At 26.9% G+C, this 25,766-nt stretch overlaps 5 protein-coding genes across 9 annotated transcripts; 2 read left to right on the forward strand and 3 right to left on the reverse strand.

Moving 5' to 3' along the window:
- Positions 1-13: 13 nt before the first annotated feature.
- LOC127062142 (tyrosine-protein phosphatase 10D) lies at positions 14-8,407 on the reverse strand. Of its 4 annotated transcripts, XR_007781075.1 has the most exons (21): positions 7,959-8,406; positions 6,591-6,932; positions 5,825-6,121; positions 5,416-5,736; positions 5,013-5,288; positions 4,601-4,930; positions 4,205-4,519; positions 3,819-4,139; positions 3,383-3,670; positions 3,098-3,301; positions 2,901-3,006; positions 1,974-2,200; positions 1,823-1,899; positions 1,628-1,762; positions 1,431-1,553; positions 1,211-1,359; positions 980-1,115; positions 825-891; positions 640-738; positions 318-492; positions 14-238 (listed from the first exon to the last, which is right to left on the reverse strand). XR_007781075.1 is itself a non-coding variant. In XM_050989855.1 (20 exons), coding segments are annotated over exons 2-20 (3,798 nt in total). In that variant the 5' UTR covers positions 6,916-6,932; positions 7,959-8,407; the 3' UTR covers positions 14-236. The 4 variants fall into 4 exon arrangements, 1 of the variants encoding a protein (XP_050845812.1); XR_007781076.1 differs by having other exon boundaries at positions 318-738; positions 5,825-6,115; XR_007781074.1 differs by having other exon boundaries at positions 318-738.
- Positions 8,408-10,241: 1,834 nt separating this feature from the next.
- LOC127062437 (60S ribosomal protein L10a) lies at positions 10,242-12,423 on the reverse strand. The gene is made up of 5 exons (XM_050990660.1): positions 12,285-12,423; positions 11,780-11,935; positions 11,141-11,289; positions 10,584-10,756; positions 10,242-10,471 (listed from the first exon to the last, which is right to left on the reverse strand). The coding sequence occupies exons 1-5, from the start codon at positions 12,287-12,289 to the stop codon at positions 10,301-10,303; spliced, it is 654 nt and encodes a 217-aa protein (XP_050846617.1). The 5' UTR covers positions 12,290-12,423; the 3' UTR covers positions 10,242-10,300.
- A 214-nt stretch (positions 12,424-12,637) lies between these two features.
- Positions 12,638-17,132, forward strand: LOC127062430 (TBC domain-containing protein kinase-like protein). Its single transcript, XM_050990648.1, has 14 exons — positions 12,638-13,202; positions 13,307-13,519; positions 13,596-13,845; positions 13,903-14,131; positions 14,200-14,474; positions 14,574-14,720; positions 14,796-14,916; positions 14,993-15,154; positions 15,274-15,451; positions 15,550-15,756; positions 15,827-16,086; positions 16,166-16,293; positions 16,444-16,606; positions 16,697-17,132. The coding sequence occupies exons 2-14, from the start codon at positions 13,315-13,317 to the stop codon at positions 16,802-16,804; spliced, it is 2,433 nt and encodes an 810-aa protein (XP_050846605.1). The 5' UTR covers positions 12,638-13,202; positions 13,307-13,314; the 3' UTR covers positions 16,805-17,132.
- A 40-nt stretch (positions 17,133-17,172) lies between these two features.
- Positions 17,173-21,492, forward strand: LOC127062428 (protein broad-minded-like). Its single transcript, XM_050990642.1, has 8 exons — positions 17,173-18,833; positions 18,928-19,265; positions 19,348-19,544; positions 19,626-20,006; positions 20,097-20,416; positions 20,801-20,978; positions 21,065-21,280; positions 21,347-21,492. The coding sequence occupies exons 1-8, from the start codon at positions 17,173-17,175 to the stop codon at positions 21,479-21,481; spliced, it is 3,426 nt and encodes a 1,141-aa protein (XP_050846599.1). The 3' UTR covers positions 21,482-21,492.
- Positions 21,277-25,734, reverse strand: LOC127062431 (apoptosis-inducing factor 1, mitochondrial). Of its 2 annotated transcripts, XM_050990649.1 has the most exons (12): positions 25,402-25,734; positions 24,686-24,969; positions 24,558-24,612; positions 24,303-24,466; positions 24,116-24,246; positions 23,827-24,002; positions 23,569-23,760; positions 23,306-23,496; positions 22,921-23,173; positions 22,661-22,827; positions 22,374-22,589; positions 21,277-22,186 (listed from the first exon to the last, which is right to left on the reverse strand). In XM_050990649.1, the coding sequence occupies exons 1-12, from the start codon at positions 25,490-25,492 to the stop codon at positions 22,115-22,117; spliced, it is 1,992 nt and encodes a 663-aa protein (XP_050846606.1). In that variant the 5' UTR covers positions 25,493-25,734; the 3' UTR covers positions 21,277-22,114. The 2 variants fall into 2 exon arrangements, with proteins under 2 accessions (XP_050846606.1, XP_050846607.1); XM_050990650.1 differs by lacking the exon at positions 25,402-25,734 and having other exon boundaries at positions 24,751-24,916.
- Positions 25,735-25,766: the final 32 nt, after the last annotated feature.

Below are 25,766 nucleotides of genomic sequence, written 5' to 3' on the forward strand. Positions count from 1 at the left end.
GTTGTATAATATCATAGATACAATTACAATCAATTACCTTAAGTATTTCCTTATAAATAATTCCTTATAAGTAGTCTGTATATGTGATAAAGCATGCTTTTAATATTATAAATGTCATTGATTGCTAGTTTACAATATGTACATTAAAGGATTAATCAAAGAATTAAAATAATTTTCCCACATTTGCTTTATAGATTATGCTTAAACATGTCTCTTTTAGTCTCATTATTATAATGTTCTGTAAAAAAAAGAATATACTCCATTATTTATTTATAATGAATTAGAATGTATTTAATGCTTTAGCTTAAGTTGCTTACTTTGGTTTGTAAAATTGTAATTTTATAAAAATTTGTCTTTCTGAGTTGTATATAATTCATATTCTGCTTATTAAATTCATTACACAATTGTTTTGATCAATTTTGTGTTCATTAAGTCAAACATTGACAAGGCATATTTGCTGATATGCAAGAATAAAGTAAATATTGCAATCTCCTAAATAAGATCCATTATCAGTATTAAAAAAATTAAGTTAATTTGTTTTTCTTCGGTAGTATATAATATAAATATGGTCTGAATAATAGTTTCATAATAGCAAATAAAATATTTGTTGCAATCTACATATGTGAGAAAGTCACATACATGTTTCAAGATTTACTGTAAGGCTGCCATCCGAATTAGTTGTCTCACTCGCACTTTTGGAGTTATTATCATACATTGGATCCACAGGAGGTGGTTTATCTGTATTATAAAAAAAGCTTTTATAACAAAATTGTTTATTTTATCAAAGAGTCTTAATTACTTACTATTATTTTTAAATAACTTACATGTTTTCAAAAAATATGGATTTTTAAGCACCTGCATTATACAATTATATATGTAGGTATATTGACTCTAAAATTATAAGAAAATGTTATCAAAGTAATTAATCTGTTACATAGACACAATGATTTTTTCCATAATTTTTAATTCTATTGCATACCTCTCTTTGAACCATATTTATTCTATGATGTCTTAATCTATAGACTGTTCCAAATACATCTAATTTTCTATTATCTCTAAGATATTGTAAAAGTATATCAATTGCTATTAAGGTACCTGTTCTACCAATTCCTGCACTAAAAAAATATATTTACATCATTAATACATTATTTTTGTATATATTAATCTAGAAAAAATAATATTGTTCTCTAATATCAATATATAATAATACCTGCAGTGAATAACAACAAAACCTTTATTAGTGCCTATATTACGACGCATAATTTGACAAAAATTAATCATTGAATCAAAATCCTCTGGAACATCATGATCTGGCCAATCTTTAAAATGGAGATGTGTTATCGTTTTTTTTTTATTTTCCTATAAAAATGAACTAGTTAACATATGGCATAACACAAATATAGTAAAAATATTTTCTATTAAATAGAAACCTTTTGTAATATTAATGTTCTTTGAGTGTATGTTCTAAAATCTAATTCGCTTGTACATCGTATAGTTATATTTTCATATCCAAAAGTTTCTCTAATTGTTGGATAATATTGATGACATTTTATCTGGAAAATAATGTATAAAAATATTTTATCCCAATAATTATCAATTTATTAATATTATTTGAGATAATACATACTTTACCCTTCTCAACTAGTTGAGTTAACATAACGATAATATTTATTTCATATTGATCTATCATTCTCCAAAAATCGTATATTGTATCTTCTTTCGGTCCTTGACAAGCTATATATTCATCCTCCCCACTATAACCCTATCATATAATTTATATATTATAATGTATATCAAATTTATAATTTCCTAATTTACTTACTTTTATAAATGAAGCATTAATATAATCGGTGTTAGGATCATTATCAATTACTTCTAATTTTACTCTTGAGAAATCATCTATAAGCATAAAATATGAAATTAATGTGATTTATATATAGAATCATTATGTTTAAACGAAATATGATCCATACATGGTAGAATGTCTGAATATCGATTTTTTTTTCTATTAGCTTGCAAACAAGCAGTATTTGTTGGCATTTGCAGATCCACGCTTAAAGTTTGAAGCAACCTAAATTCATTGCTTAATTTACCAGGATTGTCAATAAGTTCTTGGCAATGTGCAAGAAATTTTTTTCTTGTAAATGGGGTAGGTAATGGTGACCCAGGCATATCAGAATTTAAAACTTGACGAAATATTCTGAAATGACAACAATAAATTATCTTATTTATTAATCTAGAATTTTTCATAATTCAAGTCATTAATCATAATGAATCAAATTATTAATCAGAATTTATTACACAGAATCTTATTTGAATATATCCAATTGCAATGATATAAATTATAATAAATAATAATCATTAATATCATACAATCAAATATATCCAAATAAAAAAATAATGAGAAAATGATTCTCAAATTGCAGTAACAAATTCTAATACACGCACTTTATCCAAAAAAAATATGACTTTCTTCGCCAAGAGTTCAAAGCCATAACTAAATATAGCGACTTAACTGTAATAAAGCTATAACACTACTTGTATTACTTTATTTTAAATACAATCATGATAAACATATCTAATGTAACTAATTATGATTTGGTGGTTAACTATCACTTTTTGTAACTGCTGTACGTGAAGTGACACATACTCTGCATTCATGACAAATGCATTCAGTAACCTTGGTTCTTATAGCTATAACATCCTTCTGAGTCACAGAATAAATATTGATTATTTCTCACAAATGTATAACTGACCAATATGACTAACTATATGTGTATTGAATATCTTTACATTAATTAAAAAATAATTATTTAACATTTTCATATTAGAAAAGTTCTAAATTATTAAAAGACTATACAAATAAAATTAAAAAAAAAGAGAGAAGAATTTGAACTTACGTATACGGAGAACATCTTCGTACAAGAAGCATCATTGTTGTCAAAATTCCCAAGAATAAAATTCCAAGCACAATTCCAATTACAACGCCAACGTTCAACTCTGCATCTATAATGTGTATGACATTCTGTAGTCAGAATAATAAATAAGAATGTAGCGCATAGCTTTTGTTTTATTGCGACATCTGTTTAATACGAACTTGTTTTTATCGAAAAAACAGGCGAATCCCTGAAACCTTCGGAGGTAAATGCACGCATTCTAACATCATACCATGTATCTGATTTAAGTGGCCCATTACAATACAATTGTTCATCCGTATTAGATGATATTTCTTTACAAGCTGTATCTTCACCAAGTACATACTTTACTGCTTTTATGTGTCCGTAGTTAACAACGTAATTTGCTAAAATGAATATACAAATATTTATGAATCATATATTTAAGCAAAGATTTTTTTTTCTTTTTTCATTTATATTTTACTCACGAAAAGGAGACCAATGTGATCCAGTAGCTTGATAAACTATAGAGAAATCATTATTCATGGATTCCTCCCATGATGAAGTATTTGGCCATGTCTGCTCAGTCACTTTAAATTTAGTCTTTGAACCAACATTGAATCCTTTTCTTGAAATCATAATAGCATAATATTTAATTGTACCATTATCATCAGAAAATAATGGAAGCAAAATGGTGACTGATGTAGTAGATCTGCGTGCTTTATATGGATCTATGCTAATTGATTTTATATATTCTTCATTAAGTTCTGGTGGAACTGTAATAATAAATTATATCATAAATATATATTTGTATAAGTTGAAAAATCAATGACTTTTTATGCATTATATAAAAATTATTAGTAAACATGTGTCTATAATTGATAATTTAAAAAATAAGTATATGGGAAAGAATGAAATACATACTCTCAGCAGGATATGAAATATCACAACTTGCTGATAAACCCCAAGTTTCAACATCACTAACTTTAGCTGATATATTAAATGTATAATTATATTCTGGTTTTAGTGGTGAAAGATACATTGAATAAGTTTTCTCAACAATATTACTATAATTTTTCTTAACAGAAAAAGTATGTGGATTATAACCCTTTCTTGTACCATGCACCAACACAGAGAAAGACTCAATTTTTCCATTTAAGGGGCATGGTAAACCCCACGTTAGATTAACAACATTATTTTCATTTTCTTTAATAACACATGAAATATTAGAAACGATTCCTGGAACTAAAAAAGGTTTATACATTATAATCTATTGATATTTATAAAAAGTAATAAAAAATATTATATACCTTTTGGTAATGTTAGAAATGTTATCAATGTACTATCATTACTCCAACCTGCAGCAGTTCTAGCTTTAATACTTGCAGTATAATTTGTATATGGTTTTCCTTCTAAATATTTAAATGATGAATTAGTAATATTCCTAATGGTAACATTGCCAAAAATATCATTAGTACACCAGTCTGGTCTTTCAAAAAGTGTATTCCATGTAATTATTATTTCAAACTGTGTCACTATTCCTGGTAGACATTTAGGATTCTTCCAAACAAAAGTAAATTGAGTATCTGTTATATTTTCTACATTAAGAATGGGTGGAGATGGTACTGAAAAAAAAAAAATAATAATATTATAATATTCTATATCTGTGTTATATAGAGTAATATGCATTTCTAAATAATATTTACTATCTTCTAACGTTGTAACATTTACTGGTTCACTTAATGAACTGTTTCCTGCCTCATTGACAATAATTCCCTGGCATGAATATGTTGTATAAGGGCTAAGATCTGTCACAGTTATATTTTCAGACATAGGTAATATTATACGTTTATTCAAGCTTTTCTTAATTTCCCCTGATTTTGGTGTATAACCATGCCCATTGATTTTCACATAATTACACATAACTATTAAAGATTCCAAAGTACAATTATTGTTTGATACCTTTTTAATACACCATGTCATTGATATATTATAGATCCCACATTTATTTGCATGTAATATAGGAGATTCTGTTACTACAAAATTAAAATAAATTCTATATAATTATATGACTATCTGATTTAATAAGCAGATTTTTAATGTCACTGTGTTACATACTACTTTTATCTGTTTTTCCCTCTATAGTAGCTAATGTTCCATTTAAAGATAATTTATTAACTGGAATAACATGAATTATGTAGGAAGTACAAGCATGCAAATCTTTTATAACTACCGATGTATTTGTGGTACACATGTTATAAAAATATAACCACATGTTAGATATTGTAATACAATATTTTTGGACACATTGATTGCCAATCATTGGTGGTAGCCAGTGAATTCTTAAAGCAAAATCACCAGGTTCTGCTTTCAATGACTGTGGTTCACTTGGTGCTACGAATAAGTTATATTGATAGTATTTATATATATATATATATATATATATATATATATATATATACATTATATAATCATACAGTACATAATCATTTTTTTCATTTAAAATCTTAAAAAATCTTACTTATTATTCTTGTCACGTGTGATATACTTGTTCCAGTTGATTCTGTAGATGATGAAGATATTATTTTAATAGTATAAATATATTCTGTACAAGGTTCAAGACCCGATGTAATATAGCTTGTAGTATTTGTAACATTAACTTTTGTATTATTTTCATTGCAAGAGTTTTTAATGCATTGTATGACCTTATAATAATCAATACATTTAATATATTTTTCGGGAGGATCCCATGTCAATTTCACGCCAATATCGTTCATATCTTTTATTTCAACATTATTAAATTCATTAGTACGTAAATTTTTGACCCCTTCGATATAAGTAACTAAAATATAAATACGTGTATTGGTCAATTTTAAAGTATATAATAAAGCGTCAAATGTATAACGATAACAATAAAAAACGATACTCACGATTAGAACTCGTCTCTATCGTTATATTAACACCATTTGATTTATTATTTCCTGCGATTACAAACACCTTAAACGTGTAAGATGTACATGGATTAAGTCCGGTAATGTTGTATGTTATATAGGATAACGTACTTGTTATATCTTTCGATTGTTTAATTTCATCATTTGAATATGTTTCAACAGTATAATTAATAAGAATATTGTTTATAGGTGAACATGGCGCCATCCAAGAAATTAATATTCTTTCAGTATCAACTGTTTCTACCTTCAAACGCGTTACTTCTTCAATTTCTAAAACTATATGAAAATGTATTTCTTCTCTTTTTTTATTTATTTCTTTTTATTTTTCTTTCGAAAATTCAATAAATATCTCCATATTTCGTATTATAGTTTATAAATTTAATAAATGAAATATTCAACATACTTTTTTTTCTCCAAATAAATAATTGTAAAAATTTGAAAAACCGATAAAATTTGATTTAAAATTTGAAAAATCCGATAAAATTTAAAACAATGATTCTCAACCTTTTATACTTCACATAATTTCTGGAAATGTATTTCTAGGTAAATTTGGTATACAGTTCATGTAGATAGATAAAGCTATATGATATAATGACGGAAATAAAATTATATATATATATTATATTATATATAATATAATATATAATATATATATATATAATGTAATATTATTTTAGTATAAACTATAATACAATATAAAAACCAAAAAAATATATTTAGACATAGATATTTTTTGCAGACTCACCCATTCTATTTGACACGTTTGATTGTTCGCACAGATCGAAACGAGTTTCAAATAAATCGTTATTAAATTTTTGTAAAAAATTCCATTCATCGTATTCCACGTCTTCGTATTTTTCGGATGGAATGGAACTTTTTGTAAACGCATTAATGTCTCCTTCCGTTTTATTATTAGATAAATTTTCGTCCTTATCGAAGGAAGAGTATTCTTGAATAACATTCGATATTATTCCAGAATTTGCATTTCTTTCATGTGTATCCTCCTCTCCGAATACGTAAAAAATTCGTAAAATGTAAAGCAATAATTGTAAACGTTTTTTTGATATCATCTCTTTCAACTTGCTATCTGTATTATATTTAAAAGAAATAAAAAAGATATATATATATTTATTTTTGTATAATCAATATATTATACAATATATGTATATCGTATTAATATATCTTTTGTATTACGTGTTAGTTTTATTTATTATTATTATTTCGCATTTAACGATGTTTACCAATGTTGTTATTATTATATATTTTTATTAATGATCAATCGGAAAATAGTGTAACATTAAAAAGATTAATTTTATATTAATAAGATACATATCCTGCTGATGAACATTCAACATCTTTAACAAGAAAGATAGAAAACCATTCGCGAAGAAACAGTTGTTTATCACGGGATGTAACCGATGCAGGATATAACTCGTTATAACGCGATAAAATCATATGTCAGGATAAAAATATGAAAGAGAAAATATCTACATCGTTCTTTTCTTACCAGGTTTATACTTGTAATCGAAAGATACGGTAGATGATAGATAACGATTAAAAAAGTAAGCAAACATATAAAGAATAAATATATAAACCAGATTTCAAGTAGTCAGTGAAATTGATCATATTACTATTTTTATTAAGAAATAGATATATATATATATATACATATATATATAATTATTTTTTGTATAATTAATATATTATAGAATATATGTATATATGTATACATATTATACTATCTGTATTATATTAATATATATATTAATACATATTAATATATATACACACACATACACATAGATATTCATCAATCTTATCTAATTATTTGAAATCAGAAATCTACTGAAAATCCAATTGTCGAAATTTGAAATCGATATTTGATAGACTAAACAAATTTTTGATATGCACAAAGAAAAATGAAATTATAAAAATTAAAAATTATAGGAGAGTCCGGAATTTGCAATATTAAATTATAGTTTATAACATTTAAATCGAGCAATGAATTTTTGTAAAGTTCGAATATTCTTTTCTCTTTTCTCTCTCTTTCTCTCTCTCTCGTTCTCTTTCTGTTAAAATAGTAAAGATTATTATTTCTATCGTATCAACTTGCCTTCATAACTCGATCGTTAGATCCAATCAATGTGTTTTGTTTTTCTTTCTTTCTTTTTTTTTCCTTCAATAAACACAATAAATATAAATTTCACGTTTTACAATTCGCGCAAATCTCAGCACTATATTCCAATAAATAGACTGTCATCGACATAATTGGTATTGACTCGAGAAAATTCCAATGATTACTAATATTTCAAGAACGTGAAACTTTAAAAGCGTTATGGCTTCCTGATACTAATCATTGTTCAACTCACTCATTGACAATCTTTCTCGTTATGTTGCCTTTGCTGTCCACTGATATCGCTGATAAGAACGTCCACTCTCACTCAAAGTGACACTTCGTGATCACTTTATTGATCAAACATAAACTACTATAGATTTTTTCAACGATCCAAGATATTTTTATATTTTTATCGTAAAATATACATTCTTTAGTTATTTCAGTGATTAATAATCAATATTCAACAAAAAAATGTGCATTTTTCTATTTCGCGATCCTACTATTTTCTTCTTTGTGATCGACGATCAATTCTTCTTTTTTCTTTTCCACATATTTATATTTATCATTTAATCAATATAATTTATATGTATAATTGATTTTCTTTAAATCATAATATGCATTTTAATTTCTTTATTCATACTCGAACGTATTGAAAGAAAAAGAAATTTTTTATTCGCTATTCATATATTGTTAATATAAAATCAATAATGTATACACGTATTAGAGGTTACTATCCTCAAAAGATACATTCAATTTTATATATAATAATAGTAATAAGGATTCTAGATCAAATGGGAGCATGTAGATAAAATAGTATTTATGTTGGGGGGAAAGGAATTGACTATAGTTAAAGGTTATGATTGGTGAATGATGAGGTAAAAATGGGCGGATTTTAGAGGTAGTGGGGCAATTAGCAAAGTGATAAATTTAGCTGTGATTGGTGGAAATACAAATTGTAATGGAGGGAGTAAAAATGGGCGGAGTTTAGCAAAGACGCGATATGGTAATTAAGTTATATCGAAATCTTCCTTATCGCCGACGTCGGAATCTTCTTTACCGATACCATTGGAAACTTTTTATCAACAACTTCACAAGCACGTGGGTGGATACGAATGAGATAATACAAGAGAAATCGCGAATAGTAATGACTTATATATTTTTAAACAATTTTTATTATTTTTTTATCTTACAGTTAAATTTATATCCATCAAAAGATATCGATAAAGATTTCGATTTCGTCAATAAAGATGATTCTGATTCATTATCCCATTTTTTATTAAACTACCCCTTCACGAACCACTACCTTTAAATCACATTCATTTATTCTTATCCAACACTCGTGTTTCCACTAATCATAATATCTAACCACTTCTTTTCCCTAAATATTTCTATCTCACCCCCGCGTTATAATTTTATTCAGAAATTCTATTGCGATAATATATATTGCTATTTATTACCTGTAAAATTTCCATTTCATTCCTCGATTTTTTCCATTAGAATATTATCCATCGAAAGAATAATTTCACAGTAAAAGTTTAAAATCGTCTTGAAGTAAAATAATTAATGATAATAAATGTAGATAATGATTTATAACAAAAATAGAAAGAAAAATAAAATGAAAGAAAAAACAATAACTATTAAAATATCGTAAATAAGAACGTAGTGTGGTATGTATCTTGTCGCTAGGACACACTCGAACAGACTAGTAGCATTGCTGATGGGACAATGGTATACGACACCATGTGCTTCTTCAAGAGCCTCCCAGGAGTCTCAAGAGCAACCCCTATAAAACTTGTCAAAAATAGCGTAGCTAGTTTTTGAATGGTAGACCTGCGCCTTTGTGGAGCTGCATGTGCACACCAAATTGCCCTTAGAAATCTCTAGCAGGTCATTTTTCTCTAAATACATGAGATTTAAGTTGCAAGTATTTGGATTTTGTTTTCTATTTTTCTTGGTAACTACTTTTAAGGATATTCTCATAAAAGCGATATTTATTTCCCGCCAAATATTTTTCATTGAATTGAAACGCATTTATTTGTTCATCTTTTTTTTTTTATCGTAACTCTTTATGTCGTATCTCGAATTTCGTTTAATTTTTCGAGAGTAGTGTAAATAAGAACTGTAAATGGAACACATGGTGACAATGTGTCATGCTCTTAGTTTTCTGCTTATTAAAGTAAAACGTTATAGACAAACGGATACAGATTCTTGACTTAGCCTTTCTATGTTAGAAAAAATTTGGGTTTATAATTTAATTATATGTAACAAACAATATGTATATATTTTTTTATTTGTTTTATTGCATTTTATACCCATCGTGTATAAATATTAATAATTTATTAGAATAATCTTTGAGGAGGCCCCATGGAAGATTTGATGTGCAAAGAACGTACGTTTTGCCAATGCTTTTTCAACAATGAAACTAAAAAGTTGATTGACAAATGTACATTTTGTACCAATTCGTCTGGAGTCATTTCTACGTGTCCTACTGCCACTGATAGGCAAAGTACCTATTTGAAAATAAAGGTTCTTATTATAGAAGAGAATATATGAAAATTATATTATTATTATTTATTATTAATATTAATTAAAGTTATTACGTTATACGTATATATAATTTACCTTTTTCATTTGAAACTTAATCGTAGCTTTTACTTCATCAATTTTTGCAACCATGGATTCCTGGTGAGAGAGAAGACCAGGGAATTTACCTGCCTTATTCAGACCAGGACCCAGCAAACGTGGAATTTGTTTGATCAAAGATTCACTAGCCAGAAATGCGTCGTATTTCTTTGCTGTTAAAGTGATAATTAAAATATTAATATGTTGTGTTTCTATGTATTTATATTTATATTATTTCATTTCTACACAAATATTTATCAAACTTCAGTAATATTAATATATAAATTGAATTCTTCATAATTAACAATATTATTTAAAATTTTGTATCTACACACATTGAGGTGCAACATGGAAAATCACATTGCCCTCACCCGGTGTAGAATTTTATTCTCCTTCCTTTCGACGACCACCAATATTAGAAATAAGAATTAATGATGGTGCTTTTGGGAAGGTATGTATATACTATACATAGAAGATAATTTAAATATCTCTATTAATTTAGAAAAAAACATTTACTGTAGTATAATAATAAAACTAAAAAAAGCCTGATATTGTACCTAGTTTCTTTACAAATTTCTTATTCTTGTTCAACTTTTTCAAAGCTTCTGCATCCATGTATGGGATGTTGTTTGCTTTGGCTTCATCACAATGTTGTTGATCACCCAATACGCATACTTGCATCTTTGGTCGAGGAATGTTCTTTAACCTGATAATGATAATTAATATATGCATACAAACTAGATAATAATTTAGTAAAGTATTATAATATATTTATCAAAATAGATTTATTATTTTATAATTGAATTATTTATTAAATTGATTATATATAATAATAAAATTGCATGATATCAATATTCTCAGTAAAATTAGAATTTCAACAGCATAGATTTGTAGATCAGATAATACATGCTTAAATAGCATCATTGAATATTGATTAATGTGCACAAAATTTGAAAATGCCACCACATTTTATATGAACTTACCGAAAGGATCACGAAACATGATCCTGGAATATATATATAACGGTACAATACCTCCCCAGTTTTTTAAGACCCTGGGTAATGGTCCGCTAGGCAAAAGCCTAGCTTCCTGATCATTAATGAAGTGACCTTTTCGTGTTTTATAACATTAAATTGTTTTTTAATACATAATAATTAAACTCCGAAAAGAACCCTCATAGTCAGGTTAAAACATACTTGACGGTGCCTGAGAAACGCTTATCCTTTTGTGGGTCATAATTCTTCAGTCCGATTTGTAGTTCCACCGTTTCCAGAAAGTTCCTCTTCTTGTCCTTCGAATTTTGAAGTACTGCATTAACGCATTCATAGAGAGTATCACGCGATACTTTGGACCTATAACATAGAGGTTATAATGCAAAATAATACGCTATTTTAATTTATAAGAATAAATTTTGTCTTCTAATTAGCAATGAATAAAGTAAAATTTGATTTTTCTCATAAATATGTATTCTAATATTCTCGTTGAAAAGTATTATTGGTAATTTATGAAGTGATATGGATCAACAATTAACTGACTTTAAAAAAAAAACGTGATGCTTAATAGTTAGTTTTCTAAATATCTTTCTTAGAAAAAAAAATTAAACGCACTAATAAATCAATACGTATTATATTGTTTTTTTTATAAATATATTTACAAGCAAATGTTACGGATTAATATGATATAGAAAGATAAAAAACTCACGTCATTCTGCAAAAGCAAATAGGACTACCGTAGCTGTTCGACTGTCCTTCTCAAGAAGTAATACCGGAAAGAAACACTACGTGGCTCAAGCAGTAACTTTAGTAACGTAAAGTAATAAAAGTATTAGATGGTTAACTCATATTCAAAATTTAATTTAAAAACATAGAATAAAGCATATAAGAAAGGTTTATAAAGTTTCACATCAATCCAAATTTTTCATTATTCGATGTTTTTTTATACCAATAATCATCTTAAAAAATGAAAATAATGTTATGATTTTAATTTAAATTATAATTATTTTTTTGTTTCATAAAAATGTATTTGTGAACGCATTCGTTAATTTTGTATTGTTTCACTGTTTACATTATAGAAAAAAAGACATTTGGAAGATAGAGTTTTGTTGTTTAATATTTCTTAATATTAAAAACTGATTTATATATAAATTAATAAAAGATTAATATACATATATATAATATTTAATTAACAATAATTTTTTTGTTCCAAGTATCTGTATAATTTTAATATCCAAGGAAAGTGATAAATATATTTTTTATTACAAATATTGTTTTGTACATTCGACAATAGTTTATAAACCGATGTATCAATCTACTGTAACTACACTATATATAAATGTATTATTATTATTACTGTGTTATATGAGAAGAGTTGATAGCACAGTTCATGACAGATAAGACACAAAGCAAACTAGATTCTAATTTGAGAAATCTTTATAATAAATTCATTATACGATCGTATATAAATATTTTTTTAAGAAAGTGTTAGTTTCTTTCGTAGTATTGTTTTAAATGTATAATTTTTTAATGAACAATACGAATAAATAATAATAGTAAAAAAAATTATCTTCAATGAAGATTAAAGAATATAAAACTGTAATAATTACAAAGTAATAATACTATGGTAATAAATTGATAAAACAATAGTAAAAATATGTTTATTATTAATAAGTATAATTTTTTATAACTAAAACCTTTTTTAATTTATAACAAATCTTTTATTTACAGTTTCAAAAATGTGTCCTGCTCTTTTGGAAAATGAAGAGCGTTGTTTGGGTGGGATGACATTTTTTGCTCAATGTCATCCAGTTGAAGTATGTGGTAGTAATGGCCTTCCGTTAACACCCAACTCTATAACTATTTATGGCAAATCTCAATTTTTAAAAACTATATGTCATCCAAATTTATCAGAATATCTTGATATTATTAGAAGTAAACATGGTATTGTATTTAATTTCTAGATCATACAATTATTCATTGTTAATCAGTGATACAATCGGTCTTTTATACTTTACAGAAAGAATACTGGTAGTTTCTGAATATAATGGAGAACCTTTAAGTAGTAAAGAAAATCTACATGCGAATGATATTGTAAAGATTGCGTTCCAATGTTTATTAGGTTTACGACAAATGAATGATTTAGGTTTAGTTCATAGACACTTGAGTCCAGATAATATATTAATAAATAAAACTGGAAATGTACAACTATATAATTATGGATTATATTATATGACCGATGGAGGAAAAAATGTATCTTTTCCAATTGGGTATGTCTAGTGAAAATATTATTATGTATTAGAATAGAATTTATTGTGTTATTCCAGGTATCCAAAATATACAGCTCCAGAAGTATTTTTAAGTAGTGGACTCAGTGGTATGAAGGTTGATTCTTGGTCTCTTGGAATAATAATTGCTGAACAATTATTGAAAAAACAAATATGGTCTGGAGTGAAGTTATCGCAATGCCTACGAAAAGTTCTCAGTCTTATACACTGTGAAACTTCTGTATTTGAACGTCTCGCAAGAGAACATAATTGCTTTGATATTTATGAGGTATTGAAATATATATGCATCATCATATTAATGCAATACTAGAGAACTTTATTTATTCTATTATTTAGGAATTGTCTTCAGAAATAAAAGAATTTGTTGATTCTTGTTTGCAAGTGCATTCATCAAAACGTAAAACACCAGAGGAGCTACTACAATTGCCATTATTTATAGATCTTTTAATGCAGAATGAACAAGAAAAGGAAGAAAGTCAATATAAAAATGTGATTGTTAGAAAAATGAACGAATTATATTATCTCTGGCAATTAGCAGGAGGAGATATTACAGTAGAATTAAAAAAACAAGGCCTCATTAGATCAAGACCACCTATTTTATCTATACCTAAGTAATGTCAATGTCAATGTATATAATTGTCAACATATATATATATAATCAAAAATTATTTCAATTTTAGAAATACAACTAAATGTATGTTTACTTACAGTTTAGTAATATTATTAGGACAAATATTTGGAAGAAGAGATACAGCTGGCTTACTTGATCTTAGAGTTGTTAAAGTTCCTCTAGATACTTTACATCAACGCTTGTCTCATATTCCATACACTGCTAATTATCCTTGGTTAACTCCTGAGTAAGTATTTGGTTTATACGATATTTCTCTTTGTTCTTTCATGTTAGGAAATAAATAATAATTAAAATTTAACAGAATGCGTGTCCATGCGCAGGAAGATTTAACAAGCGCTGCATCACAGTTACCATTGGTAATAAGAGAAAGAGATACAGAATATCAATTTTATAGATTGGTTTTATATGACAGACTCTTGCAGGTAATTTTTAAGTAATGAATGTATATTATTATGATCTTAAATAATGGTATTATATTATGAATATAACTTCATATAGATCTTTCCACTTACACGAGAGGCAATTATTAAAGAAGCACATAAAGATATTCCACCACCAGTTCGTGGAGCTGTCTGGGCGGCTCTACTTGATATTACTGGTGATGTTCAACAACGGTATGATATGATTGATAAAGAAACACCTACACATACAGATAGACAGGTAATGAAATATATATCTCATGTAGGTGGACTAACAAACTTTTTCTTCTTTTTTTTCCTTCTTCAAAGAAAAATGTAATAAATTCTTATTATCATTATTTCATAAAAAACATTTGTTAGATAGAAGTAGATATACCAAGATGTCATCAGTATAGCGAATTATTATCATCTGGTGCAGGACATGAAAGATTGCAGAGATTATTAAAAGCATGGGTTAGAAATAATCCACATTATGTATATTGGCAAGGGCTAGATTCATTAACAGCACCATTTCTTTATTTAAACTTTAATAATGAAGGTATTTAATTAGTTTCGTCATATTATCACTTTATTCGTTTTTTATCAATAAATTAACTATACACGTATGTACGTATATATATATATATATAATTTTAGCAAGAGCATTTGAATGCTTATCTGCGTTTATACCAAAATATCTCCACAAGTTCTTTTTAAAAGACAACTCTGCAGTAATACAAGAATATTTAGGAAAATTTTCTCAAATTATTGCATTTCATGATCCACAATTGGCAAATCATTTGAAATCTATTAATTTTGTTCCCGAATTGTTTGCTATACCATGGTTTCTTACTATGTTTTCACGTAAGTTTTTTACGTATTTAACTAGTAATTTTTAATCTTATTTCTATTAATGGAATATTGTATGTTACAGATGTATTTCCATTACATAAAATATTGCATTTGTGGGATAAACTTTTACTAGGAGATTCGTCATTTCCACTTTTAGTCGGATTAGCAATATTAAAGCAATTACGTGATTCTTTACTTACATCAGGATTTAACGAATGTATACTTTTATTCTCTGATCTTCCTGAAATTGACATAGAATTATGTGTAAAAGATTCCATGACTATGTATCAAAATACACCACCTAGTATAACATACAGAAAGCATCAATTTAATAGATTAAAAGTATAAAAATGAAAATATATGTTTATATTGTATCGTGTGTTCTTTTAAACTTTTATTATATGTTTATTTTAAATGTTAGGAAATGAATTGGACAGATCCTGAACCCGGAACGGAAAAAATGCCAAGGATAAGTGTAGATGATTTTTTAAATCTATTAAATAATACTCCTGAAAAAGTAATAGCTGTAGATGTACGAAATAACATACAGTGAGTACATTAACGAATAAATATAGAATATATATTTTACAATATAATGTAATGTCATTCTATTAATATAAATATAATATTAATATATAAATTAATATAAATTAATATAAATATAACATATTAATATAAAAATAATAATTTCATTAACAGATTTGAAAGAGGAGCTGTAATAGGAAGTATTAATATTCCTTTTACAAGTGTGCAACTTTCTCAAACGAATATTGATACTCTCGGACCTCATGCTAAACCTCTTGTAGATAATAAAAATTGTATAGTTGTTATTATAGGACCCCATGATCAAAATAATGCGTTGGTAAATATATAAAAATTTTATAGATATTATATAAAAATATGATTGATATATATAGTTTAATTATAATTCGAATTTCATTAATCTTTTTAGTTCGCGGATTTTCTTGTAAAATGTGGTGTAACGGGAATATGTTCTTTACAAGGTGGCATTTATGCCTTACGAACAAAATCTCCAAATATCATAGTACCTATACGTTAAATACATCTATGAAACATATATTCGTATATTATATGAAAAATGTAAGATCGTAAAAAAATATCCTTTTATGAAAAAATATTATCCGATTTATAACAATTTAAAAAAAAATTACATATAATTTGATTTGTTATTGAAGATAATGTTTGAATTATTTGTATTCTCTCCCTGTATGAATATGCTTTTATTGTGTTTATTTGTATGGTTGTATGGTTGCCATAGTAACTGAATCAAATCAAAAGATTCACATGTGTATATGTATGTTACATTCGTATGTAAAAGTTAGTGTATACAGATTATTGTCAAGGATAGGACATGGATATTCATTGTTAAAACTTTAATATAAAAGAAATTCATGTGAATCTATATTAATGGATGAACGAACGATGTCGCCAAATATTAACAAATGGATAAAGAAGTGTATAAGAAAGGAATTTGACAATGTAATTAAGGATAATTTAGAGGAAAATCAAGATTCTTCAGAAATTGCTCATAGAATTATACATTCTAAAGAAATGCAAGTTTTAATGAATTCTATGAAAATGGCAATTATTGAACACAATTCAGATTCAAAATCTGATAATATTGCAACAATGGAATCTCATCCTCGGTCATCTGCCTCTTTTGTGAGTGATTTAACTGTAGAAGAATGGAATTCTCCAAAAAACATTGAAGATCAATACAATTATATTATAGATAAAATAAGTTCTGATAAACCTGTACATGTAAGATTAGCAGGCTATGAGATATTATTAAAAAGTGATTTGACAAATATAACAACTATCTCGCAGTGGGATATCCTTCAAAATACTTTAAAAGATGGTCTCATGGGTGAAAATCGAGCTATATTTGAAGTTAGCTTACAAGTCTATGCCAGGTTATTAAGTTGTCCAAAGGCATATGATGCGTATACCAATGTATTGAGTGCTTTTAATGCTCAGTATCATACACAAAAAGTACACGAGGTGTTACCTTCATTAATATCTGGAATTAATTTTAAATTTTTTTTACATGAAAAAATAATTCGCATTATGTACTTGATAATACATTATCAAGAAGAATTGTTAAAGAGTATAAGAAATATTGACAAAACTACAGAAGAAATAATAGAACAATTCATAATATTTTTAAGTATTCATATGTTTGGTAATTCAATGCAAATCAAAACATTGTCTACATTAAATATTGTTGCTGCATTGGATCCACAGGCTGACTGGAGTAAAAGATGGACTCACAGTTTTGCTACTAGAAAAACATTTATTTCTATATTATCTAAATCACCAAGTTTAGTTCAATATGCAATACAATGCATTGAGAAAGGCTTGAAGAAATCACCTATATACACATCTATTTCTATTTGCGATGAACCCATAGAAGCATGTATTTCTGGAGAGACAATAGAAATAATTACTTATCTTCACTGTTTAAACTTTATATCACAGTTATGTAGTTATGAAGCAGGTCGCAAATTACTTTCAGAGATTTCATTAGACATTCCATTTTCTATAACTAAATTTTTAATTACATTAATAAATACACTGAATGAATTATCATCCTCTGAGATAACAAATGGTATTTACAATATTATGTGTCAGGCATTGCAAAATGTATTAAATAGACCTATAATTTCGTATGATACCGATTTTTATGATGCCGCATTATATTCTTTAAATAATACTTCTGAAAATGATTTAAGAATTTGGCCTCATATACTATATGTAATAATGCATATGTTGGATACTGTGGACGGTTCAGAAGTACTAATAAAATCTCAAGAATCAAAACCAAATTGTACAGCAATGATTATTATACAGCACATATCTAATGTTTTGAAACAGCCCTTCTCTATTATGAATACTGAATATATCTGTAACTTATCTAAAGTTATAACGAAATTATTTAATATATTTAATGTTTATGAAATTGTACAAGATGTGATGCAAAATCAATTTTATCCTGCTGTGTCATACTTTTACAGTAAACTAGATAAATATTTCATTGAAAATGGAAATAAAGCTCAATATTTAGACAAGTAAGTATCAGAGCTTATAATTATTTGATATAAATACAAATAAGTTAATAAATACGTAATTATTATTTGAAACATAGATTTTTTTATATTTTAGTATAATTAAAAAAATGATACTTAAAATTGTATCAATACCATTTGGTTTACAAGATTTAACACGCGAATCTTTAGTATTTCATGAATTAATACGTGGATCTATTGCACCATTAAGAAATTCGTGGACATCCACAGAAGTTGTGAGCTTCATATCATCTGCTGGATATTTTAAGTTAGGACGTGAAGTTCTCGAAGATTTAGCTCCACATATTTTATCTACATTGTTAATAGAAACGTGTAAAACATTGGAAGATCCACATTGTTTTTATGATCCATGGGAGAATTCAATTGTGGACAAATTTTTACACATTATTGCTCTATTTTCTCTCAACTTTAAATGTATAAATAAAACAAAAAATTAATAAGATCTGATATTAATAAATTCATATGTATAATCAACATTATATTTTTATCATAACAGGTTTTACTGCATTTATAACAAGTGCTAATGAATTTGGAAACAATGATGAAAATGAAATTCCTTACAATTTGACTGAATTAATGCAATGTTCAATCAAATTTGATTCTATATATCATTATTTAGGACTTTTATCATTAAACACAATTATTTGGAATCTAGACATTTATATCTACTTGATAGAAAAATTAAATTTTCAGGTAACAAGTTATGATATATAGCGAGAATCTTGTACATGAATTTATATTATTTTAATATATAAGAATAAATTTTTTTTATAGAATGAATTATTGAATTTACAAAACTATTGCTTATTTGATTTCCAAGCCGACGAGGAAGTAAGAGAAGAATACATAATAGATGAATCTAGTTTACTCAGACATAAAATTTTATCTAATTCATATTATATCAAGCACAAATATCCTAACAAAGTATCATTAAATGAATATGAAGATACAAATAATACATTTGAACCAGAAGAATATGAATTGTTCTCAACATTACCACCACCTAACATTGCCACAGAAATAGCACTTTTCTATGAGATAAAATCTGATTCTGAATTAGAAGATATATTATGTGAAAATAAGCCTGGATTATTAGATACTAGCTGGATACTACAAATCAGGAATGCATATATAAATTCTAGAACTTCAATAAAAGTATAAATGATTTGTTTAAACGATAACAAAAAATATATAAATCTATTTATATTGCTTGTAATTTTTATATAATTAATCTTTTTTTTTTAGAATACAGTTTTGATTACTTTACTAGATCAAATGTGGCAAGCTATTCCAACTGCAGAATGGGCAGATCACTTTGAATGGCCAGAAAATTTTGTGTACAATGCAGACTTTTTCTTTTCAGAAGAATTACATGGAATTGACTTGGTTTTGCAGTATGCTGAGTTAAATGGACTTCTTCAAGATTCAAAGACAAAAAAAGAAACATTTAAACAGTTCTTGCAAGCTTCAAGTATATTTATAAAATATCAAAAGCCTAATAAATTCGAAGGTTTTGACTGGTTTTTATCAACTGTGTTTTGTATTTGTGAAGGAGATATGGACAAGTAAGATATCTTAAATTTTGATAAATTTTATATCATGTGTATATGCCTCAGTTGACCGCGAATACACCCTTCTTAGCAACAATTATGTTTCTTATCACTGTAAGTAGTATTTTACAATAACTTATAATACTACTTATCATATTCTGAAAGAGTAGTATTATAATATATTTATTTGTAAATTACTATTTACATAATTAAAAGATAATGTTGCCTAGTATCTCATTAATAAAGATTTAGGGTAACTCCAGCTAGTCAAGAATCATCATTAGCAGGTCTCAGATTGAAAACTTAGTCATCACAATATTACTATTATGTCTTTATTTCATTGTCATCATTGACCTTTTAATACCAAATAATGATGTATTAATATATGAAATATTTCAGATGCATAATATTTATTAAAAAATTGATTTGTTTTCCGTGTATTTTGTTTATATGGCCTATTTTGGGTAAAACTCTTGACAAAAGTAATAATGAAGAATGCTCAACCCAATTAATATTTGCACAATACTTAGAAAGTATAATTCAGAGCGAAATACCGAACGTAGCATATGCATTAAAGGTACATTAAGAATATATAATAACTTATTTTATTAGATATATATAAAATGATATTAATTAATAATTAAAAATTTTACTGTAAAACAGAACACTTGTGGTATTGATTGGTGGATGTTATGTACAACAATATTGACTCAAAGTTTTTGGGGCATATTGTCATGGCAAGAAATAAAACATTTTTTTGCTATTTCTATTCTATATTCACCTGATTATATAATATATTATTGTGCATCTTTAATCTATCACTGCAGAACAACGTTTATACAAGATATTACAAAGGGAAAAATGTGGCCAGAATATATGGTAAATTTTATTCTTTGTAATGTAAGTTTGTTAGAATTATAATTACATTTAAATGTATACTTGTAGGTACTACATGACTATCGCTGTCATGATTACATCATATTCATGGATAAATTAGCTAAGAGATATGGAAATAAAATATTACCTATAATGACTGCAAGAAAATTATATTCCAGTGATGAAAACAATACTGTAAAATAAATGACATAAACTGGAAGAAGATATTAAACAAAAAAACAGATTCATTATTCATATACAGATGTATTGTAAGAAAGAATTTTTTAAAGGTAGTATCATATAAATGTTTTCATGAAAAACAGCAAAGAATTTTTATAAAGGATTTCTGTGCGTACATGTACAATAAGAAAATGAAAAAAAAAGGAACTAATTACATTCGCATAAACAGTATAAATTTTTCTTTGCAAAGCATATAATGTTTATATAAATAATGTGTGATTGCTTTCATAAAAACAGATAACCATTTTCGTAAAACAAAATGCTTTAACAAAATTGTTTATCAATGTTATTAAGCAATTATTAATATCCTGTACAATACGTTTCTTATTCAACTTATTTTACTTGCTAAGACCCATGTTTAATTGATAATAATAACAATAATCACATGAGTATTTCATAAATGCTTTCATAGACTGCTTCTAACAATGCTCAATGTATACTATGGAATATCACTGATATTTGTACATACCATACATTCTAAACTCAGATATATAATGTGACATTGCTTAGAGACTTTTATATAAACATTTCAATTATGTACAGCACAGTGACTTTAAAATATTGTCATACACATACCACACACTGCAGTCAATGTTATTAGTCATCATGAATAGAAAATAGTTTCGCTACTTCATTTAGATCATCGTATTTTGTACCTCTTGCCAATACCTACAGCAATAATAAAAGCACAATGTTTATAATCAATATTCATAATACTTATAAGTACTTTAAATGAAGAACTTAAAAATTTTTTTCACATTATTCTTTTTTTCAATTTCATATTTGATCAACTAACATAGAAAAATCATATACATATGATATACTATAATTTTCTATGAAAAAATAAACTTTATACCTGTCTAGCTATGGACATACGATGAAATATATTCCAAAGTAAAATGCCAACCACAACATCATCTCGTAAATAGAATATAACACCTTTTTCAAAGTCACTATGTTTTTTAGATTCCTTTTCCATGTTTTTATTCTCATTTTTTGAATTTAAAGATTCTATATCATTTTGCGAATTTGTTTTTTCTGTATTTTCTGTTTCTGTCTGTGTTGTAGCTCTCTATATAATAGAAAAACAAAAAAAAATGTTATAAATCTCCTTAATACCTTTGCTTCAAAAATATCTTATACCTCTTCATCTGTGGGTTCAGTAAGAGCTGCTTTTGGTGTATCCGCTTCTGTTGCTTTTGCAAATACTCCTACAGTTGGTAAAGATGAATCTATAATACCGATTGCTTCATATCCAACCTCTGGTCCTAGATCAGACCAGAACATAGACTGATGCAAATAAGGTTTTCCTATATATATATATATATATAAAAGTAAACATAAATTTATGTGCTTACATTATTTTTTTTTCTTGGTATTTTGATTCATGCTAATTAGATTACCTGCACCAGTCATATTTTCTCCAGCTAATCTACCCGAAATTACGGCATGGTCATGGTGTTCTACTCTTCGTCTACCCAATCTAACATCATAAAAGCATGCAGCATCTCCAGCAACCCAAAGATTACTTCTTGCTTCTAATTCGGCATTAACAAGAAAACCTCCTACAATAGGATGTACTTCTAATTCTGAAGATGTTGCCAAATCTGTATTTGCTTCAACTCCTATACCTACTATTACTTGATCTGCATCAATCTTTACACAATTATAATATTTATTGTTATTCATATATTTCATATAAGATAAGCATTCTAAACAAGACAAATTATTTTTCTTTAATATGTTTTATTTTTATATTAAAATATTACTGTAATATATATTACTTACTACATTGCCATCAGATAGGATAAGACTGAGTTTCTCATTTTTGTACGAAAAATCTGCAACCTCTATATTTGGTATACAATTTACCCCTTCTGCCATAGCTTTTTTTGTTGTCCATTCACTCAAATACTCAGGTAATACTTGAGCCATAATATAATTTTCCTTGTAAATTTGGATAATCTTTTTATCTTGATCTATTTCATATAAAAATTAATTTATAAATATATGTATAAAACAAGATGCATAAGTATAAATACAGTACATACAATTTCTTGCAAGAGAACAAGCTAGCTCAGAGCCAAGAAAACCACCTCCAATAATAACTATATTTTTACAATTAGGATTGTGAAGATTTTCTTCTAATTCAAGAAAATCTTGTTCTGTTCTATAAGCTATAATTTTATCTTTTACTTCATCCTGAGCAGATTCAAATATAGGAAGATTGTTAGGCGAAGCACCTTAAAATAAATACGAATTGAAAGTAGTTATTAAAATTTTTTTTATTAGGTATAAGAAAAATTTACCTGTTGCTATAAGACACTTGTCATACTTGATTTCATAACCATCATCAAGCACAGCAATCTTATTTGTAGCATCAATTTTGGTTACTTTCCAACCTGTTGCTACAGCTACTCCACCCTTGTCTAATTCCATTAACTTGTCAACATTCGTATAAAATTCACGTGGTTCATAAAAAAGACTATAAAAGAAATTAATACAATTCAACAAAATTGGGATCTCTTATATACATGTTTATAATATTATTTTTATAGCTATATATAGGTATGTATATAATATTAATTCTAATCTTACCTCCTTTGTGTTCCATTCCACTGTTTAAAATTCAATTTTGCACTTGTTGCCCTATCTGTATTATACCATAGTTCTTTAGACAATGGAGGCCTCATATATGGGAAACTTTCTTCCTCACTTATTACTAAAACCTAAAAAAAGCTAGTTTATTATTGCTCAAAATATATACTCTTACTACAGTACATACCTTAGCTTTGGGATCCCTAGATTTAATTGACCTAAATGCTGAAAATGCAGCAGTTCCTCCACCTATTAATAAGTAAGGTACTTCTTGAGGTATTACTTTGGATACAGCTGGAGATTTTACTACACCCTTTGATCTTTTATCTCTTTTCACTGTATCTTTTTTTTCTGAAAATATAAAAAATGATTTAAATTTTATGATTATAAAATATATAAATATATATAAAATGACTGAACAAATATGACAAGCAATTATTACTTTTTGTGTCAGGCTGTGAACCAAATTTATCCGTAAACCATTCTGTAGAAGATATCTATAATGAAAAATTTAATTTAATACGGTACTGCTATATTATCAAAAATACGAAATTTTATGTAATATTATACCGCATATATAGTCACTCCTGCTATGATCAAGGTGGCCAGTAAATGTTTCCAATTTGGAAATTTACCATTCTTCCCGTTACCATCTTCTTGGGTATAATCTGGTCTACAAGTAGGTGGGCAAGTACCACCACGTTGAGCTTCACAAGCTGGAAGTGGTCTCTTTGGATTAGAATATCTAAACTCTGGTACACATTCCTCCGGTTTTATCGTAGTACCCGGTGGCTTATATGGCTTCTTATTATTTGCATTATTACTATACCACAATCTATTAACACTGAAAATGCCTAGAAAATTAAAAGTAATGTTGGTACTCCGATCGATAGTATACAAAGAGCAATACAAAACCAGAGATAAAAAAAATGTATATGGAATTTTACTACATTTGAAAGATACAAGTATATATATAGAATATAGTTAAAAAAATTTGTTAACAAGAATAAATTGAGGTTATGTTACCCATGGCACACTTCAGAGTAGAAGCATCACATGTAAACGGTAAACACTATATCAACTTAAGATGATTAATATAAATAATAGATAGATAAAAGTAATTATATACTAATTCACAATCGACGAATTAATCGAGAAAAGATAATAGAACGATCGATTTTTATAAATATTTCAATCTAAATCGAAGAAAGGTTACACGCACCGAACGAGGGGTTGATGATAGCGATTAACGAAATTTCTTTCGAAGTACATAATAAAATACCTACCAACATATTTTAAAGCTCGATAGGAATGATTAACATGTGCGTGCCTTGTTACTTTCGACAATTGTTCAATAACTCTACCACAGCTTAACATTTTTGATGGGCCAATTTTGGCCTTACGCAATAATATAGTGATGGCGCGTGTGTTCAGTTCTTCTCACCGTATGCACGCCGACTGAAAGTCGTTGACCGATTTTTTCTTCTTGCGCGAGATTAACGATGAATTTAATACTATACACTCCATCACCTGAAGCTCGATTATCCTATTATCATAGCCATTTACGGCTTTTATATCGGTTTGATTGAAATGATTTATCCTTATAAATTGATCCACAAAGTCAAACGAATGCGCATGAATTTGATATAAA

The sequence above is a fragment of the Vespula vulgaris genome, chromosome 3 (genome assembly GCF_905475345.1).
Source record: "Vespula vulgaris chromosome 3, iyVesVulg1.1, whole genome shotgun sequence".
Classification (NCBI taxonomy): domain Eukaryota; kingdom Metazoa; phylum Arthropoda; class Insecta; order Hymenoptera; family Vespidae; genus Vespula; species Vespula vulgaris.